At 35.5% G+C, this 21,164-nt stretch overlaps 2 protein-coding genes across 6 annotated transcripts in view; one reads left to right on the top strand and one right to left on the bottom strand.

Moving 5' to 3' along the window:
- Window positions 1-791: 791 nt before the first annotated feature.
- Window positions 792-17,901, top strand: fbxl5 (F-box and leucine-rich repeat protein 5). Of its 2 annotated transcripts, XM_006629588.3 has the most exons (11): window positions 793-1,007; window positions 2,483-2,698; window positions 5,978-6,073; window positions 6,422-6,611; window positions 8,013-8,195; window positions 8,943-9,068; window positions 9,183-9,331; window positions 9,419-9,501; window positions 10,026-10,715; window positions 13,811-13,959; window positions 16,005-17,901. In XM_006629588.3, the coding sequence occupies exons 1-11, from the start codon at window positions 924-926 to the stop codon at window positions 16,079-16,081; spliced, it is 2,043 nt and encodes a 680-aa protein (XP_006629651.1). In that variant the 5' UTR covers window positions 793-923; the 3' UTR covers window positions 16,082-17,901. The 2 variants fall into 2 exon arrangements, with proteins under 2 accessions (XP_069046537.1, XP_006629651.1); XM_069190436.1 differs by lacking the exon at window positions 10,026-10,715 and having other exon boundaries at window positions 792-1,007.
- A 789-nt stretch (window positions 17,902-18,690) lies between these two features.
- cc2d2a (coiled-coil and C2 domain containing 2A) overlaps window positions 18,691-21,164 on the bottom strand; it is a 44,597-nt gene continuing 42,123 nt past the window's right edge. For 3 of the 4 annotated variants that reach the window (XM_069190398.1, XM_015345024.2, XM_069190402.1), the window contains 3 exons: window positions 20,729-20,787; window positions 20,472-20,649; window positions 18,691-20,029 (listed from right to left, as the gene is read on the bottom strand). In XM_069190398.1, the coding sequence (XP_069046499.1) occupies window positions 19,841-20,029; window positions 20,472-20,649; window positions 20,729-20,787 (426 nt within the window). In that variant the 3' untranslated portion in view covers window positions 18,691-19,840. Of the gene's footprint in view, window positions 20,030-20,471; window positions 20,650-20,728; window positions 20,788-20,817; window positions 21,093-21,164 lie in introns of those variants that run through there. The other variant, XM_069190406.1, reaches the window with a different exon arrangement.

Below are 21,164 nucleotides of genomic sequence, written 5' to 3'. Positions count from 1 at the left end.
ACAAAGAGTTGAGCAAAGAGTAAAGAGCTGCAGAAATCCAGCTTTGATGTTATAAATGCACTAATAATTTGCTGATGCCACACCTATGAAAAGTTCAATCCACTGGTTACACATTAAAAAGAAGTGGACCAAGACCAGAGCTTTGTGGAATGCCAAATGGGAGCAAATTTGTAAAAAAGGAACATTGCCCTCAATATTGGAACAAAATGCCTTCAGTTAGATAAAAAGCTAAAAATTAAACCACATCAAAGTTCCTTGATCCAGACTCCCACATCCCACTTTTTGAAAAGTGGTGCCTTCTGTTCTCAGGAGTCCAGGAACACATTTCGAACTGAAATAGGATGTGAGGTATGGAAACAAAAGTACTGTACTGCAACTTTATATACAAATGTTAGATTTTTGTGCAAACGTATATAATCCCTGCAATAATGCTTATTTGCTTAGTTATCCTATCTCTATCCTAAATAGTAATCCTATTTCCCAAAATAGCTTTCAAACAAATTAATTACATAAAAACACATAACAAAATTAATATATATTTACAATTGGCAGCAGTCAGGTTTCTGTTTGATTTTGTTACAAAGCGTAAGTTCTAATCACTTGTAATTTATGACTATGAACAAATCATTACCAGCACTGGTTGGCGCTGATTAGCATCTAGGCTTATAGCAGTGGAATGTCAGCATTCTGCTTGAGTACTGTTTTACGTACTCGCCGAATGAGTCACCGTTAGTGTTGACCATAAATTAGCACGCTGGCAGTCGCTCTTTCTCCAGTACGCACAGCAGGTCACGTAGGCTCAGTCTCACCCTCATCACGTGAGAGGGGAACCAGCATGGTTCCTTCCCGCGCTGCCTCACCTGTCTAAGGTCCGCTGGACTCAAAGCGCAGTTCTCTGGTTCCGCTGTTTCCATGGAGTGAAAATGTCTCCTTTCCCAGAAGAGGTAGATGTCTTTACAGGCCCACACTGGCGGATGAAGCAGCTGGTGGGTTTGTATTGCGACAAGGTGAGATCGCCTTTTCTTTCTGTAGCTCTGCTGGTGGTTTTAAAAAAGACATACGTGACAGGCGAAGCTACCTCAGACAAGGGAGTGTTTGTTCACTTCTCTGCTACGCATTAGGAAATTCTGGGGTTTGTTTTGAACCTATACCATTGCAACAAAATTAAACACTGTTTTTGTTTCTTAATGTTTATGAACAAAAGTTTTTTTTTATACTGTGTAACTGGCCTCTTGATCAGAGGACCTGAGGTGTAATATGTCTTAACAGCTGTGTGTTAACTCCTCAAATTTAACATTTTTCAATTTGCCTCGTTGTTAAAACTTGGGTGCAGAAAGACCGCAAGCACCGAGTAAGGTTATTCATATACAACTGTATACTTTGTAACATTATTGTTAAAAGCTGTCCAAACGGAGGGAAGTATTATTGTGAAAACATTTTGTGCTAGTTTTTAGTGGAGTACGCACCTCACACTTTCATAAGCTGTTTTTAACATTATTTGTAGTCATTTGAAAGTGTTTCTATTATTTTTCTACTTAATGTATTTAATGCATTAAGTGCTACCATTAAGTCGTTAGGTCTTTGGACTCGGGGGAGGGGTGTGTGTAGTGTGTTAAAACTCACAGTGAGACGCTACTGTTGTATCCTTGAGCAAAGTACTTCACCGAGATTGTTTCATTAAAATACCGTTCGCATTTGACCCTAATAATGAAATCGGTGATTCATTAAAATGCGATATCCTGGGTAAAGCTGTTTGTGGTCTGACTTCTGTGACGTGGGCATTATACCACAGTACAGAAAGCCTAAGACAAGTTGTCTGTTTCCACTACTGTTTAGCAAACCACACCTTCCACCCCTTTTCACACTTGAATTTGAGACTACAAGGTCAGATTGTTATGGAAACTACACATCTTTCCTGCGATCTGGGCTACTCTAGGAAACAAATGTAATGTACATTGTGTCCTCTTGTTTTGTTTTTTTTGTTGGTTCTTGGAATATCAGCAGATCTTGAATGATAAACCTTTTCTGCTGTTTGCTGATGTTGTCCTCTTTGCCTCATCTGACTGTGATCTCCAGTACACGCTGGAAAGTGGGACAGCAACTCCACAAATTTGAGGTCATGGGTTTTCTCCTGGGAGGGCTTGACTTGCTCTCTCCAGGTGAGGGGGCTAACAGCTGCCCCAAGTGGAGAAGTTTAAATACCCTGGGGTCTTGGCCATAAATGAGGGCAGAGGGGATCGGTGCTGTGGCTGCAGTACTAAACCATGGTTTATACTGTAAAAGTATTAAACATTTTGCTTTATATGTAAATAAGCTCTTTAAGAACTAACATTTTAGCAGCCCAGAATGTTAAACCCTTAGATTATCTTGTGACATGCAATACAGCTTTCCTCTTGGCGGGTATTTAGCAATTAGGATTGGGTGTGCATTTCATTATTTATACATATTAGGGCTAATAATCCCTTTCACTGTTCTTTTTCAGCTGTCGAAGACCAACTTCTCCAACAACAACGACTTCCGCTCTTTTCTCCAGTCACTATGTGCTACCTTCAAGGAATTTAAAATGCATGAGCAAATTGAGAATGAATACATCATTGGATTACTCCAGCAGCGGAGCCAAACTGTCTATAATGTGCATTCAGACAACAAGCTATCAGAGATGCTCTGTCTCTTTGAGAAGGGGCTCAGAAATGTTAAGGTAAATAATTGTTTCTGTAATTTGAGATCAATATTTACAAAGAGTTGTACTAAACCCCATGTTGGCTTAGGCAGTAGATGAGGCAAAGTGATAGTGCGTTTGTGTGTTTTTCCACTCCTTCTCCGTGAACAAGGAACATGAGTACTTAAACATTAGTCTAGAACTGTGGAATAGTATACGTTACTCTTCGCAGTAACAAGAACATTATCTCAGAGTGCTTTTCTCAGTGGTGCTTTTTTATTTTTTGGTTTATAAACAGGAAGAGACAATTTTATACATGTATATCTATACAAAAGGCATGATTTCTTTGCTATATAAATGTATAAAATAATGCTTTTACATACATGATTTCATTAAATATGGTCATTGTTAATAAAAACCACCATTTACATTATTGTAGTAAATGTTAATAACAACAATCAGGTCATTACAAGAAATGTAAGATCTTTTTAATATTTATTAAAAAACTGTCATTATTATAATATGTAGAATATATACAAATGCGATTTGACTTTGTTATAAAAGGTTATGTAACAAAATACACCATACACGTTTAATGGAATCAGATATTAGAGAACCATAGTGTATATATGAAAGAATTCAACTTGCCTAAACAATGCCATAAACAACGTCTTTAAGTAACACTATCATTCTATTAGCAAAATAATAATCTTCAAATAGTCTCTACTGTAAGATTAGAAAAATATATTGGTAAAGCAGTTCAGTTAGGATTACATAAAAATCTAAAAAAGTGAGATTATGTTGATAGGCCCTAAATTTACTAAAAAAACAGGAAAATTATCGGAGAAATAATTTATAAAGTGAATGCAAAGAGATGTTTCAGTGCATTTAATCACTCCATTAAGACAAAGTATTCTTTGTATTTATAGTGGAATGTGATCTCTCCAGTTTACTGTGCCTCTTTTAGAAGTGAGGATAGTTTGCACTGGGCAACACATGTATTTACTGTATATGTTTCAATATACTTTTCAATAACTGCCTATGGAACCTAGCACTTTCTAAATTCGATTTTTGGTGTCTATGTAGTGTGATTTGAATTCCTTTCTTATATTTTAAATTAATCCTACAAGAAGTTTTAGTGTTGCTCTAATCTAAAAAAATATATGAAAATGATACCTTGTTGTCCCTGGTATCAATTTCCCCTGGTTCCTCTCTTAAGATCGTGTCCATTCCATACTTATGAATCTCGAGAAACATTAATAATAATAATTGATTACACTTATATAGCGTTTTTCTGGACACTCCACTCAAAGCACTTTACAGGTAATGGAGACTCCCCTCCACTACCACCAATGTGCAGCCCCACCTGGATGATGCGACGGCAGCCATAGTGCACCAGAACGCTCACCACACATCAGATATTAGTGGGGAGGAGAGCAGACTAATGAAGCCAATTCATAGATGGGGATTATAAGGAGGCCATGATTGGTAAGGGCCAATGGGAAATTTGGCCAGGATTTTCCTACTCTTTTCGAGAAACACCCTGGGATTTTTAATGACCATAGAGAGTCAGGACCTTGGTTTTTATATCTCATCCGAAGGACGGCACCTGTTTACAGTATAGTGTCCCCATCACTATACTGGGGCATTAGGACCCACACAGACCGCAGGGTGAGCGCCCCCTGCTGGCCCCACTAACACAGCTTCCAGCAGCAACCTTAGTTTTTTCCAGGTCGTCTCCCATCTAGGTACTGACCAGGCTCACACCTGCTTAGCTTCAGTGGACTACCAGTTGTGAGTTGCAGGGTGATATGGCTGCTGGCCATACATGGTTGCATGAGTTCCCAGCTAATGTGTAGTTTTATTAAGTGGATGTTTTACTGTAGGAGTGTGTGCCCTGGGCTGGGTTTCAACACTTATAATCTGCCCTCTGCTACTTTATCACCTGACCTGTTTGATATAGCTGTTTTAACAATTTCGGCTATGAAATGGTTTTATATGGAGTTAAGTTTAATTTCTTACTGGTAATGGGACTGTGTAAATGTTTGACAGTGGTTAAGATTACGTGGTATTGTTCAGTCATATCTTAGATGTGCTGTTTTAAAGGTCCAAGATAGAAAAAAATGGTTAATAACAAGAGCTGTATTTGTTAGAGTAAAGTAAAAGAACAGCCACTTCTTAAATTTCCTAGGTCTTGTCTCCATTCCAAAAAACTGTAAGATGAAAGGTTTTACTGTAAAATATTTCATCAGTCCACCAAAAATGTCATCATAAACCCATTAGCAAAAACATGTATAAGGCATAGTACAGGGTGAAATATACCTGGGAAATTTTAATAAAATGTTCTTTTTAGCTTTTGTAAGTTTTTTTTTTTAATTCAGTTTTTGTTGATTTCTTCTAAATGGAAGTGGAGTCCTTTGTTTGGTTCCCATTCTGGGAAAAGTGAAAATATTTACAGTACAATATTAGGTTACGAGAAAACTCACCATATGTCAAGGGAAAGATATGTGTTGGATCATGATTAAGAAGAAAATGTAATGGAAGCAAATTTATGAATTCTGTTTACCACTGCTTAGGAAATCTGTAGTAACGTCATACTGTTACATTCTACATATGATATATTGGAATATTTAGAAAATACCTTAAGTAGCAGCATCTCACACTGCAGTTTCTGAATCCTGTTCTTAACACAGTGGGATTAAGGAAAAGTATAGGTGGTCTAAAGTGATGTGATTTAATGACCATCTAGGCGATGAGTTCTGGTTCCTCAGCATGAGTCTGCATTTCATACCACACCTAATACTGAAAGTCTAGAGAAGTAGAGAAGTCTACTGTTGCACCATCTGTTGTGTTCCTCTAGAATTTGCCAACAGGAAAGTTGGTAAGACTTCTGCCGAGAAAGAATGAGGAAATCTGCATTGCTTTGTGTGTATGGACGGTATCCAGAAGGTTTACAGTCGGGCACAAGAGGAACATTTTATAAGTGGTCCATTAAAAATACTTTACTCCTTGCTCCAGGTGGTACTGAAGTGTTTGTCTATCATTATGTAATATATAAGTACCATGACAGAGTTTAGGTGACAATTACAATTTTAAATTGGATAACCTTTTATTAGATGTACTAGGCTCTTGAATGTTGTGTTGGACAAGTGTAAATGTTAATAATAAGAAATTATTTGTCCAAGGACTTGGTGTAGCAAGTTTGCTGATAGTGGCATTTAACATTTATTTTACTACACTTCTGTTAATACTGTGAACATTTAGAATACATATTTTTTAGATTGAAAGCTTACAGTGTGCATCTTATTTTGGGTTTAGAATGAATATGAACAGCTGAACTATGCACAACAGCTGAAAGAAAGACTGGAGGCTTTTACACAGGATTTCCTTCCTCATATGAAAGAAGAGGAGGAGGTAGGTGCCAATATACAGTGCTTTTTTTCCCTTAAATTATTATGTCTCTGCAGATATGTTCCACTGTCAAAGCTGCCATTTTCAGTGCTATGGTTTGATTGCCATTACAGAAGAAGGAAAATAATAACGTTTTGTGTACTTGGCTTACAATCTCATTACTTTTAGTCATTAAAATTACTTTTTTAAGACCTCAAAATTTAATTCTGCTGAAGAGTATATAACCTACAGGATAACAGTACAACATTAATAAATAACCCAGAAGGTTTATAGAACTATTAATAATCCTGTAATAAAGATGTAAAGCTTCGTGGCAACTTGTGATATAATGCTTTAAAATGCACATTCAAGGTGTTCCAGCCGATGCTAATGGAGTACTTCACCTATGAGGAACTGAAGGACATTAGGAAAAAGGTGATAGCACAGCATTACTCACAAAGGTGCTGGGATACAATGGAGGTTTTGAAGGGGCTGAGCCTATGGAACCAGGCAGAACTGCATAAAGCCTTCAAATACTCTGTGCATGAAAAGGTGGATGAGGGTGAGTAATTTAGAGCAGTTTTGGACCACTGTGACTAAACTGGTATTTAGTAACATTGTGTTCAAATGATCTATATTTTTAAACTTCTCAGCAATCAGGACTGGTATGTGCATCATTTCTCATTCTGTTAAGTTTTTAATAGCATTCCTAAAATTTGAAGGGAAGTTGGAAGTTCTAATGACAGTTAACTGTATGTTGCAAAATATGTTCTACCCATGCACTTAATACACTTTATTTTTTTGACATCGGAGGCTCTGTTTGCAAATTATGACTTTTTTTTTTTAATCTCACTTCCTCTTACTGCTGTTTTTACCACAAAAACATAAATCACACAGGTATATTCTGGTGTTTCACAATACATCAGTAGTGCAATAGTACTACTTTATATTGAATGTTACTATACAGTATGCCAGTCATTCACAGACAAATTTGACCTAGTGGATTGCCAGTCCGTGCTCTTGGGAGTTCCTGTCCAGACAGGGTTTATCGTATTTATCTACAGAGTGAAGAAGTTTTACATCAGTTACTTACAAGGTCCGGGATTAAAGGATATTATAAAAATGATGTTGTACTTTAGTTTGCTAGAGATGTGAACCTTGGTAAAAGAGCAATGAGAACATAATTTTCTCAGATGTCAGTATGACTGATGGGGATAGTATGAAGTCTTCACTTAATAAGGTTCCAGATCAACATATAAATACCATTGCAGTCTTTTTCTGTGTATTTTTATCTCATCACATTAAGATCTGGAATGATAAGAATTTGCATCATGAATTTCTGAACACACTTCAATTAAATTTCACTTTCACTATTAATTGTAACATCCATGGCATTAGGAATGAGTCATGTAACCTAATTTAAATTTGAAAATGAATAAAAATGAAATTTGGAACGTGGCAATGAAGAATAGAAAAAGAAGATATGCAAAGATGCACGATTTCTGGCTGCTAATACATTTTAAAAGCAGTTTTTTGTCAAATTAAATATACATAATACATAAGTGATTTTTCCACTAATCTAAAGGAACATGAACTGAGAAAACTAGTTTATAGACTAGAAGTAAGTGTTGAAATAGTCAATGTTAAGATAAGAGTATACAGTCATAAGTATTAAAATAAATCGCATAGTGTACTTGCTTGGTTTTAAAATGTAATCCATTACATTCACAAGTAATTTGTGCTGTGGCATTATGATGCAACAGATTTGTAAAATATCAGATATTTAGGCTGTCACACCTTGTATATCTCTTATAAATGGGTATTGGGTAAATAACTTTGGAAGCAACCATGACTTACTAAAAGTGTTTGTAAACATCCATGCATGTTTCTTTGTGTGATTTCATTTACTGGGAAAATAGGCAATATAAAGTAGTGTCTTTTTTTCTTTATATTTTACTTACAGGTTTTGAAAAGAATACAAGTTCAATCAGTATTTCCCACCTTCCACCTGAGGTCCTTTTGAAGGTCTTCAGGCATCTCAGTCCGGAGGATCTGTGCCGCTGCAGTCGAGTCTGCTCATCTTGGTCACAGGTGGTTAAAACTGGATCACTCTGGAAACACCTGTATCCAGTGGACTGGGCTAGAGGTGAGGAATAGCTAGTTCTCGGATTACATTTTGCTAATCATGCTTTAACACGCAAGCTCGGGTTTAATTAACAATTTTACCCATAAAGTTGAGCATTTGCATTTAGATTAGTCAGAATAGTTTGATGTTGCAGACAACTGAAGGGTGTGAAAATGAAGTTTTGATGTCATGCCTTTAGTACCTTTGTTGCCTTTTTTAGAACTTTGTATAGAAAGTTCCAGTGATCTCAGTGTAATTATGTAGATGTAAAAATTTAAAGCAGCAAACAGGAGTTCTTAATGTTGTACCAGATGTTATGTAATGTTTTTATGGGATTAATGGAGCATCAGTGTATATTACTTTTCGTAAATGAAACTGTTGTCTGTGGGCTTATGAAAATACTATTCTGTATTGCTATATGCAAGGTATTAATGCCATACATCTGTAACATTAATATTGTTTATATTGAACTAAACTCCACTCAAAAAGCCTAAAGCCTTTTTAAATTGTTCTGATCTCTGTTTTATCAGAGTTCATACAATTATAATTGCTCATTTGGGAATGGAGACCCATACCTATGTCTGCAGTTATTGTATATTCATTAATATTATCAATTGGTGAACATCATTGTTTCAAATGGTGCCAATGCTTCTGGAATTCTGACATTCTAATGATTCTTTCCAAATACAGGGCTTAATATAGTTGAGTCTTATAAGAGTGTGTAATGTGTTTGTTCTGACCTATCCTAAAACCTTTTCCCCTGCTCAGGTAATTTTAACAGAGGACCTCCAGGAGACCTGGATCAGGAGCCAGATGATGAGTGGAGAAAGAGCAGGGAAGATGAAAATAAAGCATACCAGGAATGGGATGAAGATGCAGATATCGATGAATCTGGTTGGTAGTAATTTCTTATTGTATGTTGTGGTGTATTCCTGAAATAATTAGGGGATGTTGGTTCAGAATGTTTAACTTTTTCTCCTGCTAAATTGTGATCTGATTCTTTTGTAGAGGAAGGTTGGGAAAACTCCCCAGCTGTTAATGTAATGCAGAAAGAGAAGAGCTTACTGTATGGAATGGTTCAGCATCTGCTTCCAGTTGTCGGACCATCTGTGAAGTCTCTCGTTTTGGCTTACAGTTCGACTGTCTCCAGCAAAATGGTATGAAATAAGAAATTATTTTGATGGATGTCATTTCCATCGCAATTAAATATTGAAATCTATTTTTTCTCCATCATACTTTCACAGGTAAGACAAATGCTCAGTCTGTGTCCCAACTTAACACACTTGGATCTCACCCAGACGGACATCACTGACTCAGCTTTTGACAGGTAATCCTGTTTGTTTTTTGAAAGGTAATCACAAAACCCTGGGGATTATCCCACAGATCCTAATTATTGTGTATCATCTTTTTTTACTCCTGGTTTGCACAACAGTTGCATCTTTTGCTTTTTGATAGTTTTTTTTTTACAAAATTAGAAAAGGTAATAAAATTTGATTTGGAGACCAATAATTTTGTTTTGTTTTTGAGATCTGTTTCAGAAAGGTTTGAGCATAAATGTCTTTATATTTGATTGAGAATTTTAATTAGTTCAAGTAGGTAGCTGTGTCAGTATGCGTAGGCTGCAAAGGAACAAATAAAGGTTTATACACCCGTTGACAACCAAAGAAGGCTTCACAGCTGAAACATGTTTTTCCTACTCTTTTCAGCATGTAATAAACCTTTTACTTATTCTTAAACTTATATTTCATAACTAATGAAAAGTGAAATTTTAATCCATTGCTATTATTGATATTTTCAACACATTAGGGCTTTATCCAACATCTTTCTTCCTTTACCCTTTTGTGTCTGTAGCTGGTCATTTCTTGGGAGCTGCCAGACACTTGAACATCTTGACCTTTCTGGCTGTGAGAAGATTACTGACATGACTTTGAAGAAGCTCTCTCTGGCTCTTGGAGACCTTACTTCACTAAAGGAGAAAGAAAGACTTCACAAAAATTGTCAAAACAAGTGTATAAAGACTTTACAGGAACAACAGTTGGTTAGTGTGCGGGGCAGCGATGACTGTAGTCTCCAGTCCTGTGGTCGTCAAGCTCTAATTTTCAAGAGAAAAACTGGAGAACAAGCAAGCACTCCGTCCCATGTCTGGGTGTTAGATCCTGTGGATTTGGTTGATATTGAAGATGCAGCAGAATGGAAGCAAAAAAGCAGTGATGGACTTGGTTTTGTGGAGAGTCAGCCATCAAACATCTCTTGTTGCTGCAGAAGAAGCAAGTATGGCTTAAGGACTAGTGCCTATTGGCAGCAGTATACTTCCTCTTCTTCTGAGGCTCATTGCGGTCACTCCTTCTGCTGCAATGAAATAGCTCTAAGGACTACTGGGACATTCCCAGAACCCTCTGCACTGTTAAGGACTAGACAGACGGAGGATAAGGACTTGATTTGCTCTGGGAGTGAAAAAAGGACTGATCAGCTTGAGGCTTGTCGAAGACTGAGATTTCTCAGTCTGTCAGGATGCTATCAGGTCACAGACCTTGGCTTAAGGTAAAGTGTGAACTCTGTTGAAACAGGTGAACAAGCAAGGAAACGGTAGAATATGAAAAAGCAAATGGTTGTGTGAGGATTTAAATATTTCATCTCAATCTTTTTAAATTACATGCAAATTTGTTTTCCTAGATGTACATGAAAACTAGAGATCTTAAACCTAAATGAGCTAGATGAGCCACACTCATTAACCTATACTTTCAATCTTTAAAATGTTGGGAATAAAAGTAAGTGATGAGTATTTTAACAGTGCTTCTACTACAAACTCTATCTTTTGAAATGTGACATTTATGAAAAGGGAAATTCTTTACCTTCAAGTAACTTTCATTTTGCTTATTTTAGGTAAAGTGCCTATGCCAGTAAAGTTTCTTATAATAGGGACCTATATTGAGAAATAGTCCATTTCAGATCTAAGTAACTTTTAGTAGTGCTGAATAAAAATGAAAGGGTTGTGGTTGTCTTGATCACAAGATGCAAATGGATTTAATAAAGCAGACAACTGGCTCTTTAAAACACTTTGTCTTCAGCTGAACAGTAGTATAGCTTGCATTTTGTACTTTGCATCTGAAAGTCCTTGTAATGTTATGCCCTTTAATGAATTTATGAGATTGTCGATCTTAGAATATACTTTGGAAGAAGTTTTATTTCTGCCATTCACACCATGTGAGAAGCTGTATCCTCAGTCACAGATACCAGTTGTTCCTCTTAATCTGTTCTTAAAGATAATTTATCTTAAGCAAAGACTGTGCCTAGTGCACTTGTAGTGTCCCATTTTGGTAAAGTAGGTAACTGCATGAAACCACTTATACAACCTAGTAATCGCTGATTCAGAATGCTGTGACGCTACACCATTGCCACTGAATCATTGTCAGCTCCTGGTATCATAGTTTTTGTACAGGACAGTGCCAGACACTATTTGTGCGCTGACACCAGATTATAAACTTTGAAGAAATGTTTGCATCAGACATCTCTAGCTAAAGATGGGGATTTGCAAGAAAGGTAAACTGCATTCTATGTAGTGTGGCTGAAGTCAAAACTATAATTCATAGTTCTACCATACAGATTAGAGTTGAGCTACATAGAGAAAATCTAACATCTATATTTTTCCAGAAACCACGTATGAATAATATATGGTGAACATATTTTTATGGGTATCCATTATCTTGTCTATAACTGCATCAGATTCCTCCAGTGTCAATTTAATAGACTGAAGACCTATTGCAATTATCTCTGTGTATTTTGTGCATCTTTTCTTTGCACAATGTAAAAATACCACCATCTGCCATGTTTTTCTCTAATTATTAACATGGTTTTACATAGTCTATATTCTTTAATGGTATGTTGGCAGCATTAACAGCCCCTACTAATTCAAATGTTTCACTTACTTTCTGCACTGCCTTTAAGCAGTGTCACTGTTGCTTGTTTTTTTGGCTGTCAGAGACATGAGACCTTACAGCTGCTATTTGTTTAATCCTTTGGGATTCCTAAGTGATGTGCCCCTGCAGTGAGTTTATGATTTTTTTTTCTGGATTTCACCAGTACAAGAACAACAGAATACAGCATGTAACGGTGCTGCTGGGAACTCTTTGTCAAGATCCCGGTGCAAAATGTTACCCTTTTTCTCATTTCTTACCCATTTTTTCAGTTGGAAGGCTGTCAAAGATTTCACTATAGTTTATGGAGTTTATAGTTACGGTATAATTTATAGTTATGGTCCATATTTCTAGCTCAGTTTAAAGTCGAAATGCCTTTTAGAATGTTATCATCCGATTATATAAAGGCAGAAACTAAAATAAGCATTTTGCTAATCTTTTGACATTGAGGGTAATATGGTACTTAACATTGCCAGCAAAATGTTTGTGCGACACATTGCAAATTTAGTAGATCCTTCGCTACTACAGTTTTGCACTTTAAGGACAAATTTTAATTTATGTTTGAATCACTGAATTATGGATAAATCATTGGATTCTGGTGTTGGGCCTTGTGCCCAGTACTCCCTGGGACAGGCTCTGGGCAACAGCAAATTGGATAAATGGTTATTGAAAATGTTAAAAGGCAATTCTGTTGGCAACAAAAAAAAAAACTATCCACTTTTTCTATTATTTGTAGTGTTCGGAATAAAATGAATGTTATCATGTGATGTTTAAAGCTGTTGGGGGGCCTTTCCCTGATGTTTACTAAAAGTTAGTCAACAAATTATTCTGTGAAAAGGATCCTTTTAAAATTATTGGTGGAATTTTCTGCCTTTCTTTCTCATTTTCAGTTTTCTCATTCTGTTTAATTTTCTGTGCTCTGTTTTTATTTACATTCTATGAAGTTATAATCTCTTTGCTGATCAGGAGTAGGAGTTAATCCAGAGTATAAAATCAGGGATTAGTTATGCACTTATTTTAAGGAATATTTCATAATGCAAGAAACTGTATATGGCCAAAAAAGTGATCTTATCTTATAATGTAGGGTTAAGACATTATAACCACATGAAATAAAAACAGTGAGCTCCAGTTTTATTGTCTTCATTTTTCAGTTATATTTATTAGAATTTGCTCAAGTTAGTCACAGGTCGGGGATTCTGTAAAGCAGTTATCTTTATAATTTGAAACACAGTTCAGTCATATTTCAATTTTTTGTAATTTGAACATTCCCAGCAGTGTTATTTATTAGGGGCTATTGCAGCTGCCAAGAACATGTGGGGTCCTCTTCCTCTCCCTGAGGAATGAGAGGGTGGCAAATCTTTGGCTTAGACTTTGGGCCTGTAAATCTCACAGTTTAAGGAAAGACAAAACCTCAGCAGCTCTGAAAATGTCTTTCAAGAAAGCTGAGTAGAGCTGACAGTACAGAGCATTGCCAGTGTAAGGCCAGCTGTTCTGATCAGCCACTAGAAACACTCGGGAGTGTGGTGCATTAAGAGTCTCCCACGTGGGAGTCATGTAGCTTTTGAAAGCAATTCAAAAGCTGTTTTCTACAGCTCCTCTCTATCTGTAAATGGAGCATCATTGCATTTTACATCTTCAGGACAAATGTCAAATATTATAGAGATTCATCAAATGAAGGTTAACGATTAGCTGTATAAACACAGTGGTCTCTGGCTTTTTCAGAGTGCTCTCTCTGCGTGGAGGCCTCCCTCGGCTTGAGCATCTTAACCTCTCTGGTTGCCTCTTCATCACTGAGGTGGGACTACAAGATCTCGTGTCAGCCTGCCCCTCTCTGAATGATGAGCATTTTTACTATTGTGACAACATTAACGGTAAGCAGCCAGTTAGAGCAATTTTTATCTTTACTTTGCAAAGCAGGTTCAGAGGCTTTTGTTTTAATATGGTTGCATTCAGGGCCAGAGTTTGGTGTTCGTAGGCCTTGGGCACGTTCACTCCAAAATGTGCAAAAAAAGGGGGGTAAACGCCCATTGAATTGCGTCGATTGACATGTAGCACTCTAAACTGTTCTAATGCTAAACCACATGATGGAGTCAAGCGACCATCACTTTGATACTTCTAGTTTCTAGAACAGCCGCTAGATAGTGTATGATTGTTGATTTGGAGCAAGCATTTTGTTTCAGCTCATTTTTCGCATTAATGTTCACATTAATGTAGGTTCGCATTAATGTTTGGGATTATTTTCATTAAGTAACATCTAAATAGTTTTTAAATCTTTTGAAAGAGCACTTGTTTTACAGCCTTGTAACAACATGGAAGCACTTAATTTTGGGGATACAATATTAACATTAACATATTTAACAAAAATATTTTTCAAGGTTTCATGTGAAGCCCCTCATAGTATCATTCATATACCAGTGCTAAGCACAGAGAAATATGTAGTACTTTGCTAAAGCAGTTGGATGATATTGGTGTTGTATACTTCATCTGTGGACTGTAATATAATTTAGTAAACTAAATAGATTGTGCAAGTCAAAACTCATTACTTTAGCATTCCTTTTTTCTAACTACAGATGTGAATGTGAATTACTTGCATTAATGAAAACTGAAATATTGTTAATAATCTTTAATTTCATAACGGTGTAATGATTTATGCTATTTTAATACTAGATAAAAAGAAAGCTTTAAATGTTTAATTTGTCCTTCTGCTAACCTCACTCATTCCTTTGTACAAGTTTATTTCTACAATATAAACCTAAGTGCCTTATTTAAGAACCCATTTGAAGACCTGTAACCCTGAAGATTTAAGGTAAGTAGTAATAGGCAAGAGTGAGATGATAATCCCATATACAGACACAGTTGTGAGAAAACGTTTGTGAACACCTGACTCAATGATTGGAATACCGAACTCCAATTACCCTCTTTTCTAGATGTCATTGTCCAAGAGGTTCACATACTTTTTCCATCAGTTACCTGATTTGTTTATTTATTTGTTCAATAAAGATATGAAAATGTAAAGTGTTGTTTGTTAGATAAGACTCATTATTTTTTATGACTTAGCTGAATTCCAAAGGGTTCACAATTTTTTTTTTCTCACAACTAAGGTTAACACTATGGGTCAGGGTTATTTATTATCACGATATATTTGTTCTGAGTTACGTGTTATTTTTGGAAAATGAAACTGTTGGAACTGTTTGCAGGTTATTTACTAGACTTGGTGTGCTTGGATATCATGGTAATTCAATAGTTTGTATTTACACTTTCTTAAAATGCCCTCAAAATTGTGACAGAATAATTTGTTTCATAATATTGTAAGATGGCAAAAGCAACAATGCTTTAAAGTTGAATAAACAAATTAGTCTGTACTGAGTACTTGAATTTTATAGGCATTGGGGAAGGGCTGCATATTATTTTCTATCCTTGCATAGACAGTATTGTTATGAAATATTTTAAGATTACATCAAGTTTATTTTGTATTACACATAAGTACCAAATAACTTTAGTACTCTGTTCATAAACTATAGTGTGTTCATACTATTTTGTAGTCTGAATCATGATGGTATCTCTAATAAGGCTCTTAATTGCATGGGGAAAAATTCCATTGCCCTTATTATACTGTTCCTAATGTTTGATTTATCAAAACCGATATTCAGTGTTTTTCATAATGTTCTTGTATGGAACATTATAGATGTTCAAGCAATATAATATTGAAGTTAAAATGCTAAAAGTGGTTAATATATCCATTGATGTTGGGTAAATTAGATATATATATATAATTATCTTATACCTGAAGAAAGTGACTGGTGATTATGCAAGCCAGATGGGGATTTTTTTAAAACAAACATTACTTCAGGATTTGTAGAGAAGGGAACTGCATGATTGTATTAAAATCATGATCTACCTTTTGTGTCTTTCCCAGGTCCCCACGCTGATACTGCAAGTGGATGTCAGAATCTGCAGTGTGGTTTCAGGGCATGCTGTCGTTCTGGAGAGTGAACTCACTCTTGCCCTTCCTAACTGTATGCTTTGTGTAGCTGAGCCTGCTTCCCTACCTGCACTTTACATTAGGAATACAAATCATTGTACCTTCTTTTACCGTAATTGTTTTATATTGATACATGAAAAGGGTTATCCTCAAATCACTTCAAAGTAGAGCCTTTCCAGCTCTGTTTTGAAAAATATATTTAGAAAAATGATTAGTTACTTGAGGTCTTATGTTTATTTCAGCTCACATGTAAAGGGCATGATAGATGTCTTTGTTCTCACAAGGTATATCCTCATTTATCCCTTTGGGTTAGAAATGAACCTTTGCTGCCAGGGGCCATAGGATGTTGATGTTTTGTGCCTAAGGCATATCATTAGCTGTTACCACAGCTCCTCAAACCATGATGCTGACAGCATATGGTCAATTTAAGTCAGCCAGGACACTCATAGTCACTTTGATAAAAGTGACACCTGTGACTGGCTGGGCACCCTCATGCTTGCAGTGATGTCAAGTGATGGAGGTATCCCTTACTGCATGGGGTACTATTTACAGTTCTCATGCAGTATGTGATTCATAGCCACTAAAAGTTTTAAAGTTCTCTTTCAAAAAAACCCCAAAAAACAGGTGATTCCCAATTGGTTGGGAAAGTCAAAGCTTTGTGACTTTGAGGAAATACATTTTATAATAATGGTATGTGTTTCTGCTTAAATGAACTGTTAAATCTGAAACCGTTTAGGATACTTACATTTACTGTCTTGGTTTGAAAAGTATAGCAGTTGGTTATTGACATCTATTAAAGTACAGTAGATGACTAATAACTAGATGTCTTATCCGTTCATTACCAAAGTAAAGGGCACATAAATTTATTTAAATCATATCTGGCAACTAGAAATAAACGTTTATACATTCTCTACCTAGTCACATCTTGTGTATTAGAAATATTATTCTTATATTTTACATTTTCACATTCCTTACAGTAGCATTTATTTAGGAAAAATGAGAACTTCTCCATTATTCTCAGATAGTATCCTAATGCAAGACCTGCTATAAGGAGGGAATACATTTTTGCACATGTACATTGCCTGGTAATAAAGGTTCATCAGACAAAATTTGATTTATCTGAATATTTATTCAATAAAGAAAAATCACTTTACCAAGAGAAATTTGAGTTGGATTGTTGATGAATCTGGGTAGTATTTCTTTTCCAAAACAGTTTTTTTTAAATAAGAATTATTCTGTTCAATTGTTATAATTAAACATTTTTAATTTCCAGAAACTACAGCAGTTGAAGTTCATTTGGAAAAATGTAGATTTCACTGTTGCTTCTTTGTTGTTGCTTACAATTTTATAGGGAGGTTTTTTCAGTTGCAGCACATGGATTTTGTTTTTTTTTAATCTTTCAGAAAAGCCGATTTATATTGGTGAAAAAGTCATGTTTGAATGAAAGTCTAAATTCTACAAATTGAGCTCAGAAGAATTATAAAGCCTGAACAGTTTGTCCACTAAAGTAAAATTTTAAATAAAGCTTTAAAGTAATCCATGTAATTATTCAAAGCTTTAGTGGCTGATTCCCAAAGCCCAGAACTGGTATTGCAGAATTGACATATAAAGTGATGGGTAAATTAGTTTCTTATCTAACTTGAGGACTGTATGCTTTAAAAAAAGTACTGAAACTCTAATTTGAATTTCATTTGTGTGGTAGGAGCCCAGTATTTCACAATTCAAAATAATTAGCACACATTTGTTGGAATCCTTTGAAATATTTTGCATGATGATTTCTGTTGAGTGTAATTTAATCCAGAAATGAGTAAAACTGAGGCTTGGTTAAGGATCTCTGTGTACTGTCTTCTGTGTTGACTTTTGAAAGATGACTCGTTTCCAGATGTGAGGAAGTCCAGGAACACCTGACACCTGAAGAAGGCTCCACAGACAAAACTTTGTGCCTCTTTTTCTTTTCAGCACTGAAGAAACCTGTTTGATACAGCTACCTACTTGAACTTCTTACATAAGATGATAGTTTAGATTTTTCTACAACCCATTGAAATTTAAGACCAATATATCCAAGGACTTTAAACATGAAAGTGACAATAGTATTACAGGTTGATGTTTCATTTATACAAAATCATTTATAAAAGATATTTTCTAAAAATTATTTCAGAGTTATTTTGATGTTTACATTCAAGCAGTATACTGTCATGCTAAAAGCTATTTTATGTAGGTTATATGAAAGTGAAAAGAATAGTAACCATTTTCAAGTAGTTACGTATACAGAAACTAGTGTAACAGACTTCTTGGCTATCATCGTACTGAAAATTTCACCCAAGGATTTTATTCTTGGACTATGTTTTGAGGCAAGTCTTTAAATTATTGAAAGTGATAATCCATAACTTTTTTTGGAGGTGGACTGAAATGTTTTCATGTACTTCCAGTGCATTGTGCCCTCAAAGGTGCTGCATTGAATAATTTTTGATGACGGCTTAAGAATTTTGCATGTATAGGCCTAGTGGCTTTTAAATACAATAGCACTTTTAAGCAAGTGTTGCTACTGAACTGAAATCGGACATTAATGCACTCAAATATGTTCTATCAGACCTTAAGCATACTATACAGAACGTCTGAGCACAGTGAACCACATATTTAATGCAGATAAATTTACTTAAATTGAACGTGTCCAGATAACATGATTACAAAATTACTGAGTTGATCAAAAAATGTTTTTCTAACTCAATTTAACTGTTTGAAATTACACAAAAATAAAACATACTGTAACACATGAATCACATGATCACAATATTAATACTTTTTAAAGTACTCCATAATATAAAATAAACAGAAAATGTTAATAAAAATGAATTCATCTTAATATCTTAAAATGAATGAAAGCTTTGTAAATGTGCAGCTTATATTCACACTTTTCTATATTGTAAAAAAAAGTAGTGATGGATTTTTCTACTGATCTTAAAATACTTGAAAATAAAATCTGAAGAAAATCAATACAACATTTTAATTTCCTTAATATGATGTTTTTAGAAAAAGCAGTTTCAAAAATTAGAAATTAGTGTTGGAGCAAAATACTCCTATCATTTTTAAACGTGAGGATAGAAATTCAGCTGTAGCCAGGAACTGTCAGTTATACTGTGTCTAAGCCACTATCAAGGCTCAAGTACACATCAACAATTAGGAATGTCACCAAATACATTAATCTTTTCTTGACAATACTTTATCGAATGGACAATCGGGCAAAATAAAAGAAAATACCTTCTCCTAATGTGAAAGAAAACACTGAACTGAATGACAGGCTAGGCTGTCATCTTTCAAGATGCAATTGTCAGCACTTTCAAAATGATCCTGGCTTATCAGGTGTGGGCCGAGTTGCTGCTGACCATTTACAGTATCATTGCCCTCAGCTACAGTACACCTTCATTCACATTGATGTAAAAAAAAAAAAGGTATGGTCTTACTTTGGTCCACCATTGTATTCAGCACATCAAAAGAAAAGGTTTATTTTGTGGAATTAATACTGATTATTATTTCATAGGAATGTATGTACTGTACAGTATATGCTTTAGGACAGCTTTAAAAGAATGCTGTAATTTCAGAATATTAATCGGATATAATTCCTCCCATCATTTTAAATCTTAAATCTAAAATTTGACTTTAAACATGTTTTTCACATCATTCAAAAAATGCATACAACAGTCTTTGGATAAAAAGTGCATTAATTTCTCATTAAATCCCATGAATTAGTACAGAGTGGAATCTTTAGAAAACTATCTGGTCCGGATAAGAGAAGCAACATACACCCACACCGAGAGGACGTTGTTTGGATACGGATGGACATAAACAGCCAAAGCAAATTCCACATTTGATACTTCAATGTTATGAACTCCAGTACTATATACAGCTTCAATTATGGGTCTTATTTCAGAGAAGGGCATGTGCACTGGAAATCCAGATATCTAAAACAAAACAAGAAAAGTTTTAGCTTTATGTGAAAATAATTCAATTTGTATGTATGTGAAGTTATTTTTAAATCCTGACATTTAGGCAAGGACAGGTTTTATTAGAACAAAATGCTGCATGCTGAATTGCAGTTATTTGAATTATTGTACTGTAATTGTTGGAATAATGAGAGTCCATCAAGGCTATACTTCATTAGACAGGCTGGAAGAGTTTGGGCTGAATGGGGGAGCAGCACATCTCTCCACAGCCTTCTGCCCCAGAATTTCAACAGCTCTCTATTGCACCAAATACAGAGAACTTAACCAGATGAGCACCACTACTTGGAAATTTCTGGTCAGTCAGCTAATGTAGTTCAGACTAAGATGAAGGGAAGTGCTGTAGCGCTCTGTATTTTTTATTGAAAACCATACAACTTTCTAAAGATGGGGCTTGACTCACCCTATAGTCTCCCAACAGGCTCTGCAGTTCCATCCTGTGCTCGTCACCCACATCTTTACCTCCACTCAGCTCCAGTTTGGGCAGGAAGTGCCTCAGTGTGGAGGTGCAATACCTGTTCCAACGAGTCGGCTGTCGTGGACGCCACTCCATTATCTTTTCTCTCAGAATCTTCTCAATCCTGTAAAGGGCAGCTTAAGTGAGTTTTTTTGTCAAAAATGCTTGATAAAAAAAAAAGATTTTTGTTATGCAGGGCTTACCTGTCTTGCAGTTCTGCTGCAGCAGCTTTGTCTGCCTTGTGATATACAAGTTCCTCAGGCTATTCAAAGAAAGCAGTAAAGTTAAAAAACATACTGTAGATAGTGTGCCTACTATCTGTCTAGTAAATCTAAAAGCACAAATTTAAAGAGTTGTTTTAAGGAATATACTGTATAGGTTTGCATTTTTATGTAAAATATAGCCACTGTACTATGTTTAGTTTAACTGAAAATCTGACTGGTTGGTCATTTTTTACTAATCCTATTGCTGCCAGCGCATACTGACCCCTTTATGAATGAAGGAATAATTGAAAATGGATGGACTTCCCAGGGATTCTAAGCTGCCATTTGTCAGTTAGACCCTCATCTAAAAACATATAAAACATTTGCCCAATTTCAGTGCTCAGTGTGAAGAAAATAATTGTAAAATGATGTATAC

Source organism: Lepisosteus oculatus, chromosome 1 (assembly GCF_040954835.1).
Source record: "Lepisosteus oculatus isolate fLepOcu1 chromosome 1, fLepOcu1.hap2, whole genome shotgun sequence".
NCBI classification, from domain to species: domain Eukaryota; kingdom Metazoa; phylum Chordata; class Actinopteri; order Semionotiformes; family Lepisosteidae; genus Lepisosteus; species Lepisosteus oculatus.
This window is presented reverse-complemented; position numbering and strand designations above follow the sequence as displayed.

What these genes read in the sequence shown, in the direction of transcription:
- fbxl5 (XM_006629588.3), top strand. Translation starts at nt 924, where the DNA reads ATGTCTCCTTTCCCAGAAGAGGTAGATGTCTTTACAGGCCCACACTGG. An exon ending in TGGGTTTGTATTGCGACAAG is followed by an intron (nt 1,008 to 2,482) that starts GTGAGATCGCCT and finishes GTTCTTTTTCAG; the next exon opens with CTGTCGAAGACCAACTTCTC. An exon ending in ATATGAAAGAAGAGGAGGAG is followed by an intron (nt 6,074 to 6,421) that starts GTAGGTGCCAAT and finishes TGCACATTCAAG; the next exon opens with GTGTTCCAGCCGATGCTAAT.